This window comes from Electrophorus electricus, chromosome 10 (genome assembly GCF_041902795.1).
Source record: "Electrophorus electricus isolate QZ-2024a chromosome 10, ASM4190279v1, whole genome shotgun sequence".
Classification (NCBI taxonomy): Eukaryota; Metazoa; Chordata; class Actinopteri; order Gymnotiformes; family Gymnotidae; genus Electrophorus; species Electrophorus electricus.
In genome coordinates, this window is record NC_137506.1 from 2,485,001 (window position 1) to 2,505,122 (window position 20,122).

At 43.2% G+C, this 20,122-nt stretch overlaps 2 protein-coding genes across 4 annotated transcripts in view; both read left to right on the forward strand.

Moving 5' to 3' along the window:
• Positions 1 to 14,618, forward strand: part of papss2a (3'-phosphoadenosine 5'-phosphosulfate synthase 2a) — a 26,471-nt gene extending 11,853 nt beyond the window's left edge. The window contains exons 5-11 of the mRNA XM_081721895.1: positions 2,152 to 2,240; positions 2,418 to 2,529; positions 3,600 to 3,805; positions 4,432 to 4,567; positions 7,776 to 8,044; positions 8,221 to 8,450; positions 11,008 to 14,618. Coding sequence (XP_081578021.1) covers positions 2,152 to 2,240; positions 2,418 to 2,529; positions 3,600 to 3,805; positions 4,432 to 4,567; positions 7,776 to 8,044; positions 8,221 to 8,450; positions 11,008 to 11,152 — 1,187 coding nt within the window. The 3' untranslated portion in view covers positions 11,153 to 14,618. The remainder of the gene's footprint in view (positions 1 to 2,151; positions 2,241 to 2,417; positions 2,530 to 3,599; positions 3,806 to 4,431; positions 4,568 to 7,775; positions 8,045 to 8,220; positions 8,451 to 11,007) is intronic.
• The window catches only part of ptena (phosphatase and tensin homolog A), a 15,398-nt gene continuing 9,212 nt past the window's right edge, over positions 13,937 to 20,122 (forward strand). The window contains exons 1-2 of one of the 3 annotated variants that reach the window (XM_081721674.1): positions 13,937 to 14,729; positions 19,475 to 19,559. In XM_081721674.1, the coding sequence (XP_081577800.1) occupies positions 14,651 to 14,729; positions 19,475 to 19,559 (164 nt within the window). In that variant the 5' untranslated portion in view covers positions 13,937 to 14,650. The remainder of the gene's footprint in view (positions 14,730 to 19,474; positions 19,560 to 20,122) is intronic. The other 2 variants (XM_081721675.1, XM_081721676.1) reach the window with 2 other exon arrangements.

Sequence of the window (20,122 nt, forward strand, 5' to 3'; positions counted from 1 at the left end):
CACATACACAGAGAACAGAGCAGGTGCACTCACATACACAGAGAACAGAGCAGGTGCACTCACATACACAGAGAACAGAGAACAGAGCAGGTACACTCACACACACAGAGAACAGAGCAGCTGCACTCACATACACAGAGAACAGAGCAGGTACACTCACATACACAGAGAACAAAGTAGTTACACTCACACACACAGAGAACAGAGCAGGTACACTCACACACACAGAGAACAGAGCAGATACACTCACACACACAGAGAACAGAGCAGGTACACTCACATACACAGAGAACAGAGCAGATACACTCACACACACAGAGAACAGAGCAGGTACACTCACATACACAGAGAACAGAGCAGATACACTCACATACACAGAGAACAGATCAGGTACACTCACACACACAGAGAACAGAGCAGGTACACTCACATACACAGAGAACAGAGCAGATACACTCACACACACAGAGAACAGAGCAGGTACACTCACATACACAGAGAACAGAGCAGATACACTCACATACACAGAGAACAGATCAGGTACACTCACATTCACAGAGAACAGAGCAGGTACACTCACATACACAGAGAACAGAGCAGGTACACTCACATACACAGAGAACAGAGCAGGTACACTCACACACAGAGAACAGAGCAGATACACTCACATACACAGAGAACAGATCAGGTACACTCACATTCACAGAGAACAGAGCAGGTACACTCACACACACAGAGAACAGAGCAGGTACACTCACACACACAGAGAACAGAGCAGATACACTCACATACACAGAGAACAGAGCAGGTACACTCACATACACAGAGAACAAAGTAGTTACACTCACACACAGAGAACAGAGAACAGAGCAGGTGCACTCACATACACAGAGAACAGAGAACAGAGCAGGTACACTCACATACACAGAGAACAGAGCAGGTACACTCACACACACAGAGAACAGAGCAGGTGCACTCACATACACAGAGAACAGAGCAGGTACACTCACACACACAGAGAACAGAGCAGGTGCACTCACATACACAGAGAACAGAGAACAGAGCAGGTGCACTCACATACACAGAGAACAGAGAACAGAGCAGGTACACTCACATACACAGAGAACAGAGCAGGTACACTCACATACACAGAGAACAGAGCAGGTACACTCACACACACAGAGAACAGAGCAGGTACACTCACATACACAGAGAACAGAGCAGGTACACTCACATACACAGAGAACAGAGCAGGTACACTCACACACACAGAGAACAGAGCAGGTACACTCACACACACAGAGAACAGAGCAGATACACTCACATACACAGAGAACAGAGCAGGTACACTCACATACACAGAGAACAGAGCAGGTACACTCACACACACAGAGAACAGAGAACAGAGCAGGTGCACTCACACACACAGAGAACAGAGCAGGTGCACTCACACACAGAGAACAGAGAACAGAGCAGCTGCACTCACACACAGAGAACAGAGCAGCTGCACTCACAGTTTCTTCATGAAAAGCATATATGCTTACCTGTGATCAGGACAGAGCAGTTTACTGCTGCCTATAAACACTTGTCACTTCTTTCACAGTGATGAATGAATTCCAATGAAAACAGCAAAACCCCACACCATTAACAGATATTATTGCTGTAATAACCAATATGGCACAGTATGTTGAGAAAAAAAAAGTTCTCTAAATAAAAAAGGTCTCAGGCTCTAATAGAGCAAAAATGAAAGAAGAATAGTTTAACAAAGAAGTACCAATTACAGTTTTATTCGGTTACTCCTCTGATAAAGCAATATCATGATTACATGGTGACATGATGAGGGAAAAGTCTTTGCTTACCACAATCTATCTCTGTCTGCATTCCCTCTCTCTCTCTCTCCATCCCTCTCTCTCTCTCTCCATCCCTCTCCCTCTCTCTCTCTCTCCATCCCTCTCTCTCTCTCTCTCTCTCTCTCTCTCTCTCTCTCCATCCCTCTCTCTCTCTCTCTCTCTCCATCCCTCTCTCTCTCTCTCTCTCTCTCTCTCTCTCTCTCTCCATCCCTCTCTCTCTCTCTCTCTCTCTCCATCCCTCTCTCTCTCTCTCTCTCCCCCGCCCCTCTCTCTCAGGGTATCATTCCTAATGGGGTGTTAGAAGAGGTTACAGAACTGATTGTGCCAGAGAACAAACTGAAACTAGCACAATCTGATGCCAGTACTCTGCCAACTATTTCTATCACCAAGGTAACCATGGCATCTCCAGAGTGTCCTCAGTGGTTAAACTCCATTCAGCACCCCAACCCTTTTTTCATAAACATCTTTTCACAGTCTGTGTGTGTGTGTGTGTGTGTGTGTGTGTGTGTGTGTGTGTGTGTGTGTGTGTGTGTGTGTGTGTGTGTGCGTGTGCGTACACACATTCAGTTGGACTTACAGTGGGTGCAGGTGTTAGCTGAAGGTTGGGCGAGCCCCCTAAAGGGTTTCATGAGAGAGAGAGAGTATCTCCAAGTCCTTCATTTCAACAGCCTGCTGGAAGGTAAACACACACACACATGCACACACACACGCACACACATGCACATACACACACACACGCACATACACACACACACGCACATACACACACACACACACACACACACACACACACATACATACACATACATACACACACACACGCACATACACACACACACACACACACACACACATACATACATACACACATACACACACATGCACGCACGTACACACACACACGCACATACACACACACACACGCACATACATGCACACACACACACACACATACACACACGCATACATACACACACACACACACGAATACACACACGCACACACACATACACACACAAACACACACATACATACATACACACACAAACACACACACACACACAATAAAAATCGCAAATTCAGTAGCACCATTAAGGGTTGCATGAATATGTTTGCTACTGTGAAACAGACCCATACATAACTTGGATCATAATAATGGAAACAACTGTGTCCAATCAAAGGTAAGCATTATTACCATTTTTAGCATTATGAACACAGCCATCTACACATGCAATTTACAGTGTCTTAATAACCAAAGATCACATACAGCCACTGAACATATATTTACAGGAATGATGTAGCCGTGGCTTTGAGTCTGAACTGCAGAACATATTTAAAGGAGCAGTCAGCCCAAATGACAGTGTATTGTTACCATGATCTCACTTGCTAAATGGTCCTTTTTACCTTTAATGCATTACCTTAATTTAATGTGTTACATAAAAGTAAGCAACATGAGCATGTGTAGAGGCTGCGTCAGTCCTCCACACAACCTCAACAAACCTGGAAGTGCCGTTGTTCTGAACAATAGGCCATGTTCTGTTTATAAGAATGATCATTGTGTATCTTTAGCCTCTGAGTCTATGTCACCACAGTACTTGATGCTGTTAGTTTGAATCCATAAAATCGCCCAGATGATCCCAAATCTTTAAAATGATAATGTAAGAAATGTTTCGTGTGGTGGTGGATCTGCACCTGTAGGGCATCAGTGCCTAACTGCTGCTCTGTATCCTACTCTTTCTCACCGCAAAGGTGGTGCTGTCAACCTCTCTGTGCCTATTGTCCTGCCTGTTGCCACGGAGACTAAAAAACGATTGATGGGCAGCATGGCAATGGCATTGGTGTACCAGGGGGAGTACATTGCCATCCTACGCAACCCAGAGTTCTTTGAGCATCGCAAGGAAGAGAGGTGTTCCCGCCAGTGGGGCACCGCCCACCTCAAACACCCCTACATAAAGGTAACAGCAAGAACAAACTATTGTCTAGCAACCGGATACACCACTTATTCATAGCATTGCTAAAAAGAAAGGTTGTGAACTAGCTAGACGAATGAACTTATAGATAATTATATAAACAATTAGGTAGAACTATTTAGGAGTGTTATAGTTTGTTTGTTTGTTTTTTACAGGAATACAGCTGTTGCTATATATTATTACCATTGCTAAATATCCACAACATGCCATGATAACACAACTGGTGCGCTGAAATTGCATTGAACTTTAGTTGTGTAACACTTTGCTGCAAAGAAAATGTCACCTGATCAGCACTTTATATACTTTATACACCTGTTTTATGCAAATCAACACTTTATACCTGCTTCATAAAAAAAATCAGTAACTGGAAAATACAACCAATTTTGTATAGTCCTGAGCTACATATTCTACATATTCTACATATTCAGTGACATGTCAGATTTTTTCTCAGAATTTTAGCCACAACAATTCATTTAAAATATATTTCTTACAATATTCATGATTAGCTTGGAAGTTTTTAGCAGAAGCACTAGTATCTTATACCTTAGTTATAACTTACGGCCTTAGAATGTAAACACTACTTTGTTGTATTCAAGTTTCTCTTGTTGCAGGTGGTGATGGAGAGTGGTGATTGGCTGGTGGGTGGAGACCTAGAGGTGCTGGAGCGAATCAAATGGAATGATGGCCTGGATCAGTACCGCCTTACTCCCCGAGAGCTGAAGCAGAAATTCAAAGAGATGAAAGCAGGTTAGAATGACTATTTGCAGTAAACTAAATGCACACATATAATGTCCACATATACACGTATAGTGTCTACATATACGCATATAGTATCCACATATACACGTATAGTATCCACATATATGCGTATAGTATCCACATATATGCGTATAGTATCCACATACATGCGTATGGTATCCACATATGCATGTATAGTGTCCACATATGCATGTATAGTGTCTATATATATATATATATATATATATATATATATATATATATATATATATATATATATATATATATATATATATATAGTATCCTCATATACATGTATAGTGTCCACATATACTCGTATAGTATCCACATATACACATATAGTGTCCACATATATGCGTATAGTATCCACATATACACGTATAGTATCTACATATACACTTATAGTGTCCACATATACACGTATAGTATCTACATATACACTTATAGTGTGCACATATACACGTATAGTATCCACATATACATGCATAGTATCTACATATACACTTATAGTTTCAAGTTTCAAGTTTCAAGTTCAAGTTTGGTTTATTTGTCACATACATAGTCATACACAGTATAACTCGCAGTGAAATGGTTGAGTGCTCTGTCCAAACTGAGGAAAAAGAACACAGGGGTGCATAGCGAAATATATATTCTATATATGTACAAAAATATATTAACAGTGTATGTACAATATATATATATTATGTTTATATACACAATGTACAATGTATATATGGATATTTAAATATGTATGTACACAATGTACAGAATGTATACATATACATGTATAGTGTCCACATGTACACGTATAATGTCCACATATATGCATATAGTATTCACATACTTGCATAGTGTCCACATATACGTGTTTAGTATCTACATATACGGGTACAGTGTCCACAAATACGCATATAGTATCCACATACATGCGTATAGTGTCCACATATACATGTATAGTATCTACATATACACTTATAGTGTGCAAATATACACGTATAGTATCCACATATACACATATAGTGTCCACATATACACTTATAGTGTCCACATATACATGTATAGTGTCCACATATACACTTTTAGTATCCACATACATGCATATAGTGTGCACATATACACGTATAGTATCCACATATACACTTATAGTGTCCACATATACACGTATAGTATCCACATATACACTTATAGTGTCCACATATATACTTATAGTGTCTACATATACATGTATAGTGTCCACATATACGTGTTTAGTATCTACATATACACTTATAGTGTCCACATATACACATATAGTATCTACATATACACTTATAGTGTCCACATATACACATATAGTGTCCGCATATACATGTTTTAGCCTTACACAAAATATATTTAATCAAGCCTGATTCTTCATTTCAACTTTGTTTTGAAGTTAAGACTTTTCCTGGACCGCTATCTATGAATGTAGCTTTGCCTTTGAATGACATTTCTGTTTTTCATACTTTTAAAGTGCCTAAATCTGTGTTTTATTTCTGATTCCGTTCACCTCTCTTTTCTGCTCACGACATGTGTGCATGCAGAGTGTGTCCTCTGAACACTATTCTGAAGTACAACAAATGACTTCATTATTTCGCCAGACCGTCTCCCCTTCCGTTGTAAAACGGGTCATTTTTATGCTGGGTAAATGCTACATCAGCTTTAGTCTCAACACTCAAAACCTGATCTTCTTCCCACACATTCTGATAACTCACTCTCTTCAAGTCGGGCCAGCCTAGCTAGTAAAAAACGCTGTCTATCAAGCAATAGCCCGAGTCAAATGTACGCTGTAATTTGTGTCTTTGGGATGGTGCAAGCAAAGTGAAACACTGTAAAGTTTATACCTGTGGATCAATGATGGGTCACAGCACTGATTGTCTTGGACTAACAATAGTCTATGTAGATCTAAAATTGATTTTATAGATCACAGGATGTCACACAAATCAGGGCAAGTATCTTTTAGAATGAGTTAATTCTAACAGTACTAAAGGTGTTAGATCAGATGAGACTTTCATTAACTACAGGAAGTCTTGAAGGTAGCCAATGCTATGCTGTTATTTCACAGTTTATGCAGTAAAGTTCATGCAAATCACCATCCATTGTCATCAAAAAACATAAAAACGACCATTCTTTCGGCACCCATCAGCGAGGGCAGTGCCTAAAGTTGTTTGCGTTGGTATCCTTGTATGAGTCGGTCCTCCAGATATGCAGGGGTGAGGGGTCTACAAAATGTGAATATCTCTTCACCCCACAAATTCTTAATACTGCTGACCATATTTAACACAGAGACAGAGCGTGGTGTCCCCAAACAGAGTGCACAGTCCACAGTTCTTTAGCACACCTTAACACCATAAATGTAACTTTAATAAATTTGTGTATATATGATAGTAATGGATAAAACAGATTAATAATACATATATTTGCATTTATGATTTCTCTACCTTTTTTAGTTTTCTTTACATTTTCTAGTCTATGTACATCATTTTTCCACAGTAGACCACAAATTTCCAAAACAAATTCCCATTTACTTATTGATGGCAAACTCACAGGTAATAAAATCTGCATTTTATAACCTTATACTACCATTATATTCAGCTTTGCTTGAGTAGAACGCTACAAGTCTGTGACTGTGGGCTTTCAAACAAGTGAGTCAAACAAATGTGCTCATTAGAATATTATGATCACGCCTAGACTATTTATATGATTGAGGAGCCAAGATAGGTTTTTTTTTATGTTGTTTTTTTCCCCATATTTCTGTTCCATTTTTTATTGAGAATTTGCTGAATGTTCAGTTTGGCATCATACAAACATTTTTAATACTTTATGATATGTTCCCTCAATCTTTAAATCCCATATCCCAAACCACCACCACCAATATCTGCATCTTTTCCATACTGTAGTAGCCTAGTGGGCAGGATTTTGGGCTATCATTTAGAAGGTTCTGGAATGGAGTGCCGGCTCTGCTGTGCAACCACTGAAGCCTGTGACTGAGGCTCTTCGCTCTCTTCGCTCCAGTGGTGCGGTACCACAGCTGTTCCTGCACCCCACGGCCCTGCGTCCAGATTCCAATAGCCAGGATATGTGAAGAGAAGCATTTCATCGTGTTGTGCATGTGTACATGTATACATGACAAAATAAATGCAAACCACTTCTTCAACCTGAGATGATTTCCTTCCAGATGCTGTGTTCGCATTTCATCTGAGAAACCCTGTGCACAATGGACACACCCTTTTGATGACTCACACACGTCAGAAACTGGAGGATCGTGGGTATCGTAGGCCCGTGCTGCTTCTGCACCCTCTGGGTGGCTGGACTAAAGATGATGACGTTCCCCTGGACTGGAGGATGAAGCAATATGCAGCCATTCTGGAGGATGGTGTCCTGGACCCCAAGTCCACCATCATGGCAATCTTCCCTTCACCAATGATGTATGCTGGACCTACTGAGGTTGGTGGTGTGTTATGTATATAAACATAATGTATGCTGGACCTAAGTTTCTTAGAGTCAAAAGTGGTGTTAATACCAACTGAAAGGCTGGGTTTGATCACGCTGACTATTGTAGTTTGTTTACCACCCGAATCCTGGAGATAAACAGGGCTGAAGTGTTGCGTGTTATGCCCCAGGTGCAGTGGCAGTGCAGGGCCATAATGGTGGCAGGGATTCAGTTCTACATCGTGGGTCATGACCCTGCTGGGATGCCCCACCCTGAGTCGGGCCAGGACCTGTACAAGCCGAGTCATGGCGCTAAAGTGCTCACCATGGCGCCTGGACTCAACTCTGTGGAGATCATCCCTTTTAGGGTTGCCGCCTACAACAAGAGCAACGGGACTATGGACTTCTATGACCAGGACAGGTGAGACACACGGAGGACTATGGACTTCTATGACCAGGAAAGGTGAGACACACGGAGGACTATGGACTTCTATGACCAGGACAGGTGAGACACACGGAGGACTATGGACTTCTATGACCAGGACAGGTGAGACACACGGAGGACTACGGACTTCTATGACCAGGACAGGTGAGACACATGGAGGACTACGGACTTCTATGACCAGGACAGGTGAGAAACACGGAGGACTACGGACTTCTATGACCAGGACAGGTGAGACACACAGAGGACTACGGACGTCTATGACCAGGACAGGTGAGACACACGGAGGACTACGGACTTCTATGACCAGGACAGGTGAGACACACTGAGGACTACGGACTTCTATGACCAGGACAGGTGAGACACACGGAGGACTACGGACTTCTATGACCAGGACAGGTGAGACACACGGAGGACTACTGACTTCTATGACTAGGACGGGTGAGACACACAGGGCTGTCAGATGGAAGCAAAGTGTTCACATTGCATAAAACAACAGAAATGTCCAGCAATATCCTTTGTAACATTTTGCTGAAGAAACAATGTAATATTTCTAGGTATTCTGGTATTATGTAGCTTCATATGAATAGTGCTACATGGTGTCCAGTTATGAGGGAGTGAGCCCTTGACCTAAGAATAGACATTTGTAGTTGTCACTACCATGTGAGCATGAAGAATCCAAGCTATAAAGCATAACTGTAAAAGTAAAAACAAAGCCATGCTGGTTATAAGAAATGTGTCTGGCCACCAGTTTACAGGTGTGCAATGTTCCAGAATGTTCTGAAGCACACTGACATCTGATGCAGCTGTCTGCAAGTACAGAGTTCTGTCATTGGCTCTTGAAGAGTGCTGTTTTGCCATTAGTTAAACAGACAGACACAAACCCAGGTTTTCATGCAGAGCAGAAACCCCTGATTCAGCTTGTCGGTTTACGGTACTTTGCCCTTACATAAGCTGAGATAGTGTCGTGACATTTGCCCTGTTTTTAACAGGACTCCTTCATATACGCAAACAAGGCTGTGTTGGTATGGCTAGTGCTCTAGTTTAAAGTTGTGAATACCCTCACATATACTCAAACTACTGTAACCATTTGTGACATTTATTAACAGCAGACACCAAGTGCATACCCAAACATTTCCTACAACCAGAATCATTACACAGGCAGATTATAATACCACCCGACAGGTCGCCCTGCACAATCAAAATGTCAGTGGTAAAAGCATTCATAATCAGGGAAATACTGAGCAAGGTAAACCAGGGTGGAGATTGGGTGGTCTCTTTCCAAGTCGAAGCTCACCCAAAGGTGCCCCTTGGTAGAATGGGAAGCAACGTTCGGAGATCCCATGCCAACCTCAGTCGACAGTCAGTAATACCGCAGGTTAAGGAAAAAAAGTCAAATCCACCTCCAGGCACATTTCCACCGAGCGGAAGATGTGGAAGAAGATGCAAACTGTTCCCAAGTGAACACTTACACCCAAATCCCACCTGTGTCAGGGTTTTTTTCTTGGTTCCCTATTTCACAGTCAATAAGTTCTCGATTGTCCTCGCAGTTGGGTCCCAGCTCAACAGCCCAAAATAAAGTTATATGCTCACAAAGGAAATAAGCCCTAAACCCATGTACCACACCCCCTCCTCACGGGTAGGTGCTCAACCAAACACGAAGAAAAAAAAAAGAAAAATATTGTTACACATGTAAACATTATTTTCATGTGCGATCATCACAGTTTGTTGGAGCAGGAAGACAATGCAATGCTGTGGTCCTCCACGACTGATACCACACTGCCCACCAGTCTCCAATACAACACTGCCCACCAGTCTCCAATACCACACTGCCCACCAGCCTCCAATACCACACTGCCCACCAGCCTCCAATACAACACTGCCCACCAGTCTCCAATACCACACTGCCCACGAGTCTCCAATACCACACTGCCCACCAGCCTCCAATACCACACTGCCCACCAGCCTCCAATACCACACTGCCCACCAGTCTCCAATACCACACTGCCCACCAGTCTCCAATACCACACTGCCCACCAGCCTCCAATACCACACTGCCCACCAGTCTCCAATACCACACTGCCCACCAGTCTCCAATACCACACTGCCCACCAGTCTCCAATACCACACTGCCCACCAGTCTCCAATACAACACTGCCCACCAGTCTCCAATACCACACTGCCCACCAGTCTCCAATACCACACTGCCCACCAGTCTCCAATACCACACTGCCCACCAGCCTCCAATACCACACTGCCCACCAGCCTCCAATACCACACTGCCCACCAGTCTCCAATACCACACTGCCCACCAGTCTCCAATACCACACTGCCCACCAGCCTCCAATACCACACTGCCCACCAGCCTCCAATACCACACTGCCCACCAGCCTCCAATACCACACTGCCCACCAGTCTCCAATACTTTGCCTTATTCATTCCTAAGCCCCCTTCCTTGGCTCCCCCCACCTCCCCCTCTCACTCTCTCTCTCTCTCTCTCTCTCTCTCTCTCTCTCTCTCTCTCTCCGTGACACAGGCATGCTGACTTTGAGTTCATCTCAGGGACAAAGATGCGGATGATAGCCTGCAGTGGAGAAAACCCTCCTGTTGGCTTCATGCCCCCAAAGGCCTGGAAGGTCCTTACTGAGTACTACACCTCCCTGCAGAAAGATCGGCCATAGCACAGCACTGACCTCTGCTGCTCACTTGAGACCATACTCTGGCAAGAGAGTCTCACAATACCTCGGACTTCTACAGCGTAACAAGCCAGTATCTCAGAAACACTTAGAGAAAACATGTAAGAATATATATAATTAATCATATTCATATACAAGGTATGGAATGCTCAGGTCCCTAAAATCTAACATAAAGCATTATTTAATTAAAAGGTGAGGTTAAAGTTAAAAATGAGAGTTTGCCATGTTATATTAATCATGGTATGTAATGTGAAGTGGGACCCAAAGTGCCTTAAACTAAAGAACCACATTCCCTAAAAGGGGGGCAGAGTATATGAGCCTATTCTTAAGGTAACATTACATAACAAAACTTTAGCAGAGTATATTTATATAAATATCATGTATTCCACTCATTTTGAAAAATAACTTAAGAATTTCCTATTTAAGATTAAAAAAAAAGAAGTGAGCATAATGTGAAATGATTTAAATAGCATTTTAGAATAGTACTGTGAGTGGTGTTAATGGATAATAGCTGGTGTACATTGGCTATGTATCTGTACTGGAGAGTTCACAATCAGAGTTCAAGGCTCAACTGTGTGATCAGATGAGACTATTTCATTTCTGTCAACCACGCTGTCCAAAGTCAAACCAAGGTCCAGCAAACTTCTTAGGAAAAGAGGAGAAGACTGCTTTTGTGATTTTTGGCAAATCACAACGCATTTAGGAGAAAATGGTAAATCTTTTAGGAGGCCAGTGAACTTTAATTCAGTGGAAAAGCACATTTTAAGTTTTCCTTTTTAAATGAAGTTTTACTGTGTGACATTTTGTCTGTAGAAGGTTACCTTTTGTTCATACAACTAAAACACAGCCTATATTTCAGTAAAGACAACAGATGACATACACTTTGTCTTTTTTGTGGAAGTCATTAGTCATGAGATAAAAATGCTGAGCATGTCTTCACCTCTAGAATTCATTTTAAAAAGTGACAAACTCAATTTATTTAAATTCCTACAAACCTTTGATACTATCAGATGAGCACCACTGCATCGTGATTGCAATCAGAATCTTAATTACTGTGTATGTGAGTAAGCTTTCTCCACTTAAATCTAAGTATGCCTGTGTGTGTGTGTGTGTGTGTGTGTGTGTGTGTGTGTGTGTGTGTGTGTGTGTGTGTGTGTGAGAGAGAGAGAGAGAGAGAGAGAGAGTTACTCTTAGCAAAGGCAGATGCATGCAGTATCATAGACATCTAAGCCACCTAAAAGCCACACCTAAGCCACCTCAAATTTATTACACTCTACTGCCCTCTGCTGTTGTACTTATTGTTGGTTTGTTCTTTTGCGTTCTCTGTCAGCATACGTGCTTCTAAAATGTATATGAACACAGTTATAATTAGCGATAAACTCTAGCTGCATAAGATATAACGTTTAAACCACAAAACGAAACTTAAGGGTTTGACCTGGTATGTTTACAGGTAATCCTTTTTAAATCTACTAACTACATTCTCATTACTGTATTTGGATGTTAAAACCCAAAGCCCCGTGCATAGGTACTCAAATGATATGAATAAAATGTATTTAATAGTACTCAAATAGAAGGAACAAAATCCATATCGAGCGCCGAGTTGGCCACTATTCATATACCAATGGTAAATGGGCTAAAGTAAAATTAAACTGATAGATTTTTTTGGCGTTATTAAAAAGTGAATAAATAAACACATAATATATAATGGTGAAATAACCAAGGTCAACTTTAAGACCTCTTATACAACAGGTGGCGCAAGAGGAGTCAACACTTCCACAGACCACTTTCCACCGCTCACATGTTCCAGATTCCCATGACTCACAAATGTTTCAAAATATTAGAAGGCACTTATGCTAAAGTCAGATGATTCTAAAATCATAGAACTCTGTAGTATTGTTTGACCGAAGTCTGCAATATAACTAATATCCTAATAGTCTTAATCAACAAAAGATTAACAGCATACAACGCAAGGCAAAATATTCATTATTCCGCTAAGCATCTGATGAATAGTCTTATATTTCCAAGGGTCAGGTACAGCTGTCTCCCACTTGTCTGACTCGCCATTAGAGAAACTGAAACTATTTTATCGTCTGTAGCCAGACATTGTATCCCAATTCGAAATATGACTTCCATTCAGGAAGGTACGGAACAATGTAACTGTACTAATGCATGTAATGGAAACATTGTAATTGTACTAATGCATGTATTGGAAACAATATAACAATGTAACCGTATTAATGAATGTAAGAATGTAACTGTACTAATGCATGTATTGGAAAGAATGTAATTGTATTAATGCATGTATTGGAAGCAGTGTAACTATACTAATGAATGTAAGAATGTGACTATACTAATGCATGTATTGGAAAGAATGTAATTGTATTAATGCATGTATTGGAAGCAATGTAACTGTACTAATGAATGTAAGAATGTAACTGTACTAATGCATGTATTGGAAACTTCCCCAATCAGCTAAACATGTGACCACTTTGACAGGGTGAAGTGCTGCCAGCATTGAACTCGTATCCTTCCGCCACAGAAAGAATCGTGTAAAACGATGACTATCAGACGTAACGTTAAGGCAGTTTGAACTACACTTCCTGTTCTCTCGACAGTTTTGCGGTAAGCAATTAAGGACTGGTATTCGTTACATGACTCGGGAGCCCACGCGGAACTATTTGCGTGCGGCGGCAGAATACCCCGTTTAACTCTGCCAGATCTACCTTCTTTTTTCCTCCGTTGGAAGCCATGATGGAAGTTTGAGAGTTCAGCTGGAGACAACCGTGAGAAGATGCCTCCCTCGCGCAAATCCGCAACGCGTACGTTCTCTCCGGTTTAGCCGCTGCGCATTCAGTACACGCGTGAGGTGGAGACCGTCGGGTTATTTTGGAATTTTTTTTTTTTTTTTTTTTTTTTTTAATTTTTTTTTTTTTTTTGCGGAATACCTAGAGACCTCTGCGCGACAACGATGATCATTCGCTAGGACGCTTTTGCTTTTAAAGGGGGGGCAGCTAGAGGGCTCGTGAAAGGCTCGGGCGAGATCTCCCCCCCCACACCCCCCCCACCCCAACCAACCCCCGGTTAAACGACGATGGAGAGGAGCTCGCGCCCTCGGTGAGGCCGAGCACGGGCGCCTGCCCTCCGGCCCCCGGAGACTCCCACCGCCGTCGGATGCGCTCCGGTTTGGGCCGCTTACGGGGGGGAAAAACCGGGAGACTGCGCGACGGACTTCCAGCCGCCGCGAGAGTCGGGCCTGCTTTGTCGGAGCGGCGCGAGGGCCCCGTCTTTATGACACGCGAGCCTAGTAGTGCTGCTCGCGCGACGACAAGCACCGCGTAGCCCGCGCGAAGCGGAGCTGCGAGAGAGGGGACGGAGTCGTCGCACGCAAAGACGCCCTTTCGAAATTAAATCCGCAATTAAACAGACAAAAAAAAAAAAAAAAAAAAAAAAACCCTCAGAAACTGAGAAACTCCTGTCGGTGCAATGGCTGCGATCATTAAAGAAATTGTGAGTCGAAATAAGAGGAGATACCAGGAAGATGGATTCGACTTGGACCTTACGTGTATCCTCAAGTCTGTTGGCCAGTTGCTCTTTGTGGCCTTTTCTCTCTCTTTTGCACGGTTTTATGTCTAAAATCCGAGAGGCTCGGTGGTTTGACAGATTAGCAGCTAACGCCGCCGGACTGTGTGTTGCTTGCAGTGCAAAGGCTTTGAGTCCTGGAATCATAGCCGTGCAAGGTTACGCCGACCCTCCTAAGACTGTGTAACACGCTTTCTAAGCCTGTTTTGATCATGTTGACCCGTCTGTTTGCTGATGCTAGCTGAATTAGCCGGGTTAGCCCGTGATTGGATGCATGCAGGGCGATCAAAGTTGTTCCATGCACGTCACTTCGTCCGGTTCCACCGCCGTGCCGTTATGTTGCGAAGCCCAGACCGGGTGGTTAACACATCCTCGTTATAAAGTTCCAGAGATCTAGCTCTATAACCGATCTGCTGTCTGCGATTACAGGTTATTACAGGCGCTTCCTATGCAGCCTCGACGGTGGGCTCTGCCCTGAGCGTGTCTTTCGGACTGGCCGTTTTGCGGCGTTTCCCTTTGTCGGCACGGCGGGGCGACCGGGCCTGACACCCGGGCCGAACTGCACGGGGACGTGGGTGCAGGTGCCTGTGCGTGCAGCCTGCATGAAGGCATCAGCGTTCAAGTCTTAAGAGTGACGGGTAGCGCTTCACGAAATGTTTGCATTAGGAAACTGTCTGTCTATCTATTTGTCTATCTATAAATGGTCTAATCTAATCCCGTTTTAAAATCGGAGGACAGGTCTGTGGTAGCATAGCTCTCTTTCTGTCAGTGAGGGCTCGTTGTCGGGGTCAGATTAGCGGCGGCAGTCGGACAGCCACGTTGGCTGTGGAAATGATTCTTCAATGTCAGAGCATGACTGCTGGACACTACGACTCGCAGCGAGACGTACTGGAATTAAGTGGAGGCCACTTGGATTCAGCGTGAGGAATGAGGACAAGCCGCGTAGTTTTGTGTTATACTAAATGTTATACAACATGCGTACCTTATATAAGATGTAAGAAATGTAATCCCGTAACTTGCTGTAAAACCTCTTACTATTAGAGTGAAATCGTATGATGGTAGTGACAGCCAAGGTGACGCATGGGTAATCTTGGTTAACACCTGGGCTTTGTTTTGCATGCGACCCCTGTGCAGTTCAACTGAAACTGTAATGACACCTAACGATAAAGGGTAGGGTTGTAATGAATAACGCAGTCGTCAAACATCAAAGGTGTTACTGGGCTAGACGGAGTGAAACACGCTTGAGTTTTTAATTCAACTGGAAATTATATGATATACTACATAGACTTATACAGGTCCCGGGAGTATAGGTTTTCCATAAAGCTTTGGGAAATTGATGGTCATTTATACAACATGGTGTGATTGTACAGAATAAGTATAGCAAGGTGAACCCTTTAAAGATGCTAAATATTTTGCTTTATGTGGTAATTATGAAGGCAAATGCGGTTACTTCCTGTTCTGATGTCAACTGTGCAGTTGGCAGCGATCTCCTGCGTGCTGGCCAGCCAAGTGGAATGTGACCATGTGGCTATCTGCCCCTTTACCCAAGACCTGTGCTTTCTGCGTTAGAGGGTTTTCCGTGTAGCTGGTGGAGTGACTAGGTACCTACCAAACGGCTCAATACTAAACTTTGTGATTTTGGAAAGTTTGCAAAACCCAGCAGTTATGTTCACTTACAATTAACAGGTTATTTATTTAAAAAACAGGATCGGTACAGTAAGACCACAAGTTAAAAATAGCAGTTTCTTCATTCTAAACCCATCTCTAGTCCCTCGAGCGTGGCATTTAGCCGTTGGCATGGCGTTGCGCGTGAGTGTGAATGTATTCAGTGGGAATCTTAATGCATAACGTCCACCACTGAGGCGGTCTCATTCCAGATGATTCATTTCTTCTGAGTGTAGATGTGCAGTAGATGCAGCACCGTGCACGTATTTAACCGTAACGTCTGTTTGGCCAAACTCGTACATCACGACATGAACGGCGCTCCAGTTTCAGAGGAGGTGGAAATGATGTGATGTGCAGAACGATTAACACACTGATGCCTTCAGCCGTGACCGTGATTGAGATCCCGCAGGAGCGTGTGTGAGGAAGGCGCGCTCACCCATACAACAGAGCCACATGCAGCTCTGGCAGCAGGAAACAAATCCATCTGCTTTTGCCAAATTCAGAAATTCTTTTTATGTTTTCAGTATATTTTTGGAGGACCAGCGCCGGCTCAACCTGGACACTCGGGATTAATTTTTTTTTTTTTTAATGGAAGCCCATTGAAAGTCTTGATAGACTGCCTTTTGCATTGAAGTATTTCTTGACGCTAGTCGATCTCCTTAGCATTGGCCACGGTAGATTATGGCAGATATTACACAGACTCGGGTCACTGGAAAGTCGCTCAGTATTTATTTCCAAACTTCTGCCTTATTGTTCTGTTTCTTTCCCCTCACTACTGCCTTCTCCCCCGTCTTTGTGATTTTTTTTTGTGTATGTAGTTGAGGAAACTGTTCAGTACCAGTTTGTTTTAGTTCGTTAGTCAAATCCAGGTTGCAAATATAAACCTCTAGATGTTTTTGTGTGTGTGTGTGTGTGTGTGTGTGTGTGCGCGCGCGCGCACAGTTGGAGCTCCTGCTCTTACAGGAGTACCCGTATGGCCCTCTGCTCTTATGTAGCTCTGGACTGCACTGCTGGGATTCAGGGGGTTGGAGAGAAGGGTGGTGTTAGAGAGAAGGGTGGAGGGAGGGAGGGAGGGAGGAGGAGGGGAGGTGGTGGTCCCTCAGGTGGATGTACTCTCTCGTCTTCGGGGCAGTTTAGTTCCTGATGGCAGTTTCTTTCAGCCTTTTGTGTGTGCTCTTGACACATTAGAGATGTTTGAGATTAGAGATACCTAACCTGTGTACTGTACCCCAGCAGTGGTGGGCCAGTGGTGGTATTGGATTTAGCTGGGATTACAGTCTAGTTTCTATAGCCGTTGTAGTCCGTATAGTCTTTTCCAGTGTATTTGTGGTTCTCTTGTCATTCCTAAGAAAAACATGTCCTGCAGAACCTCAAGTGCAATAATCTGAGCAGAATCTGATCCCGCAGTCCGAAAGAGCCCGTGTTCCTGCTCAAATGATTGCACTTGAGGTTCTGCAGGTCATCTAAAAGAAGATGCTGTTTTTCTTATGAATGACGGAAACCACAAATACACTGGTCTCTCTTACTGGTAAATGGAAAAGACTAATCCCAGCTAAATCCAATACCAACATCTCTAATCTCTGGTGTGTCAGTTTGGTTTAGTCACAAAAGATATTTAGTCAATGGGAGACAATTTAAACTCACAAGAGCACAGATGGAAGGCTGCAAGAAACTGCTGTCGGCCACTGACCTGCACAGAAGAGCAGCGAGCAGTCTGAGGGCTTTGGCCTGTGCTCCTAGTTTGCAGAGACAGAACCATGGGTCAAACTCACAGGTGTTTGCCTGTGAGACCCCTTTGTATCATCAGGTTATTAATCATCAGACACAAGGAGGGTTCGTCATATTTGCCACTAAGGGAAACAAACAGATGTTTGTTTGTTTTTTTCATTTTAACTACACTAAAAGGACATAAAAACCAATAAAGAAATAAAAACTCTTTTCCCAGCAAAATGCACTTTTCCACTGGTTTTGCCTTTTCTAATGCTTGCTTACCTTGATTTCGCAAATCTTTAAACAAGCATCAATATCAGATATAGGCAGAGTACATCCACCTTAGGCCCCCCTCTGCCCTTTTTAAATCCATCCAAGCATATTGTTATTTAATCAGTGTTTTTGGACGTGTGGTTGCTTCTTCTGTAAAGCTCAGTGTGTCTTCATAAAGGCTATCTGAGAGAGGTTGGCGTGTCTGCCACTTTTTGTGGGTTTTAACGTTTTATTTATTTTTAAAGTGGTTGGTGCTTGAGCAGTTGAGCTATATATAACCCTGACTCATCCAATTAAAACCGTTCTGGCTTTCCATTTTGACAGTACCGCTACAGGAAACGCGTAAAACAGAAAGTGGTCCTGGCCTTTTTCTCTCACGCTGTCCCCTCATCTCTCCCTCCATCTCCCTCTCGTTCTTTGTCATCCTCTGACGCGTTCCTATACTGTTCGAAGCGTTTGCTTGCTCGTTGCGATCTGCGCTCCCTTGTGCGCGTTCTCTCGGTCTCCCATCCCCCGGCAGCGTGTGGGGTGCAGGCTCGGGGTCACGGACAGGCCACGTTGGTGAGGCGGGGTCACAGATATGGCTGGTGATCATCTCCTGTTTTGCAGTGTGCTCTTTTGCCCTGCTGTGTTGGGACCATGTGGGAGAAGGTGTTGCTTTGCCTGTGGTCTGGTTTTTTTTTTGTTGTTTTTTTTTTCTGCTTTCCAGACAGTCTGAACATAAACTTCACCAGCTGGTTTCACCTCGCCTGCCTAACGTCTCATTCTGTTGCAGTATTAGATATCATGGTTGTGCAATTTACTTGATGTATATAAAGTTTCTTCCCCTTTATCCTGTATAAAAAAGAGCAAAGAGTTTGTTGCATGATTTCTTGTGTGGTCTATGTGTGAGTAAGCGATGTTTTCTGTCTGGGAGCGCACAAGATCGTTTGGAGAGCTTGCCCCCACTGAAGATGATATTTAACATTGCCGACGTTTCTCTAACAAAAACGTATAAATGAGACAAACCCTGTAACGCGGAAGATCTCGGGGGTTGGGGTGGCTTGGCAAAAAGCCTTGGGTTCCTTATCCTGTGTTCAGACATCTACCCAAACATCATCGCCATGGGTTTTCCTGCAGAAAGGCTGGAGGGAGTGTACCGGAACAATATCGATGACGTAGTGCGGTGAGTGAAGCTGCTCCCTGGTGCCCCCCGGTGGTGGGGTGGGGGGTGTTCTTTTGGATTACCGTCTGTTCCACAGTGGCCTTCCTTTTATCGCTGAACCATGAGTCATTTGTGTATCAAAATCGCAAACGAGGACGAATGCCGTTGATTCTCATAAGAGCTGATCTTAATGACACGCTTGCACGTTATTGTAACAGCATTGACCAGATCCCTAATGAGGCTCATACGTTTTGGAAGGTGGTTTTATTTCGTATGTTGTTTTTGTTATCGTTCACAATAGTTGCGAGTTCTAATAGTAAAGTATTAAAATGCACTCAAATAAGCTGCAGCCGATTTTCATGTAGGAAAAACTTGCAGTTGATGCACAAAAGTGCCGATTGATTGTAGTATTGCTCTGAAAAGTCACATTTTGGGATGAATGCGGTAACTCATCACCAACTTGAGCTCAGTGTGAGCGTGGTGACTTATAACCGCTGTGTGCCCCAACACTTCAGTCTGTTAGACAGCCTTTATGACTTGTAATGTACATGTGGACGAACTCAAGTCTTTCATAGAGTGGTTGC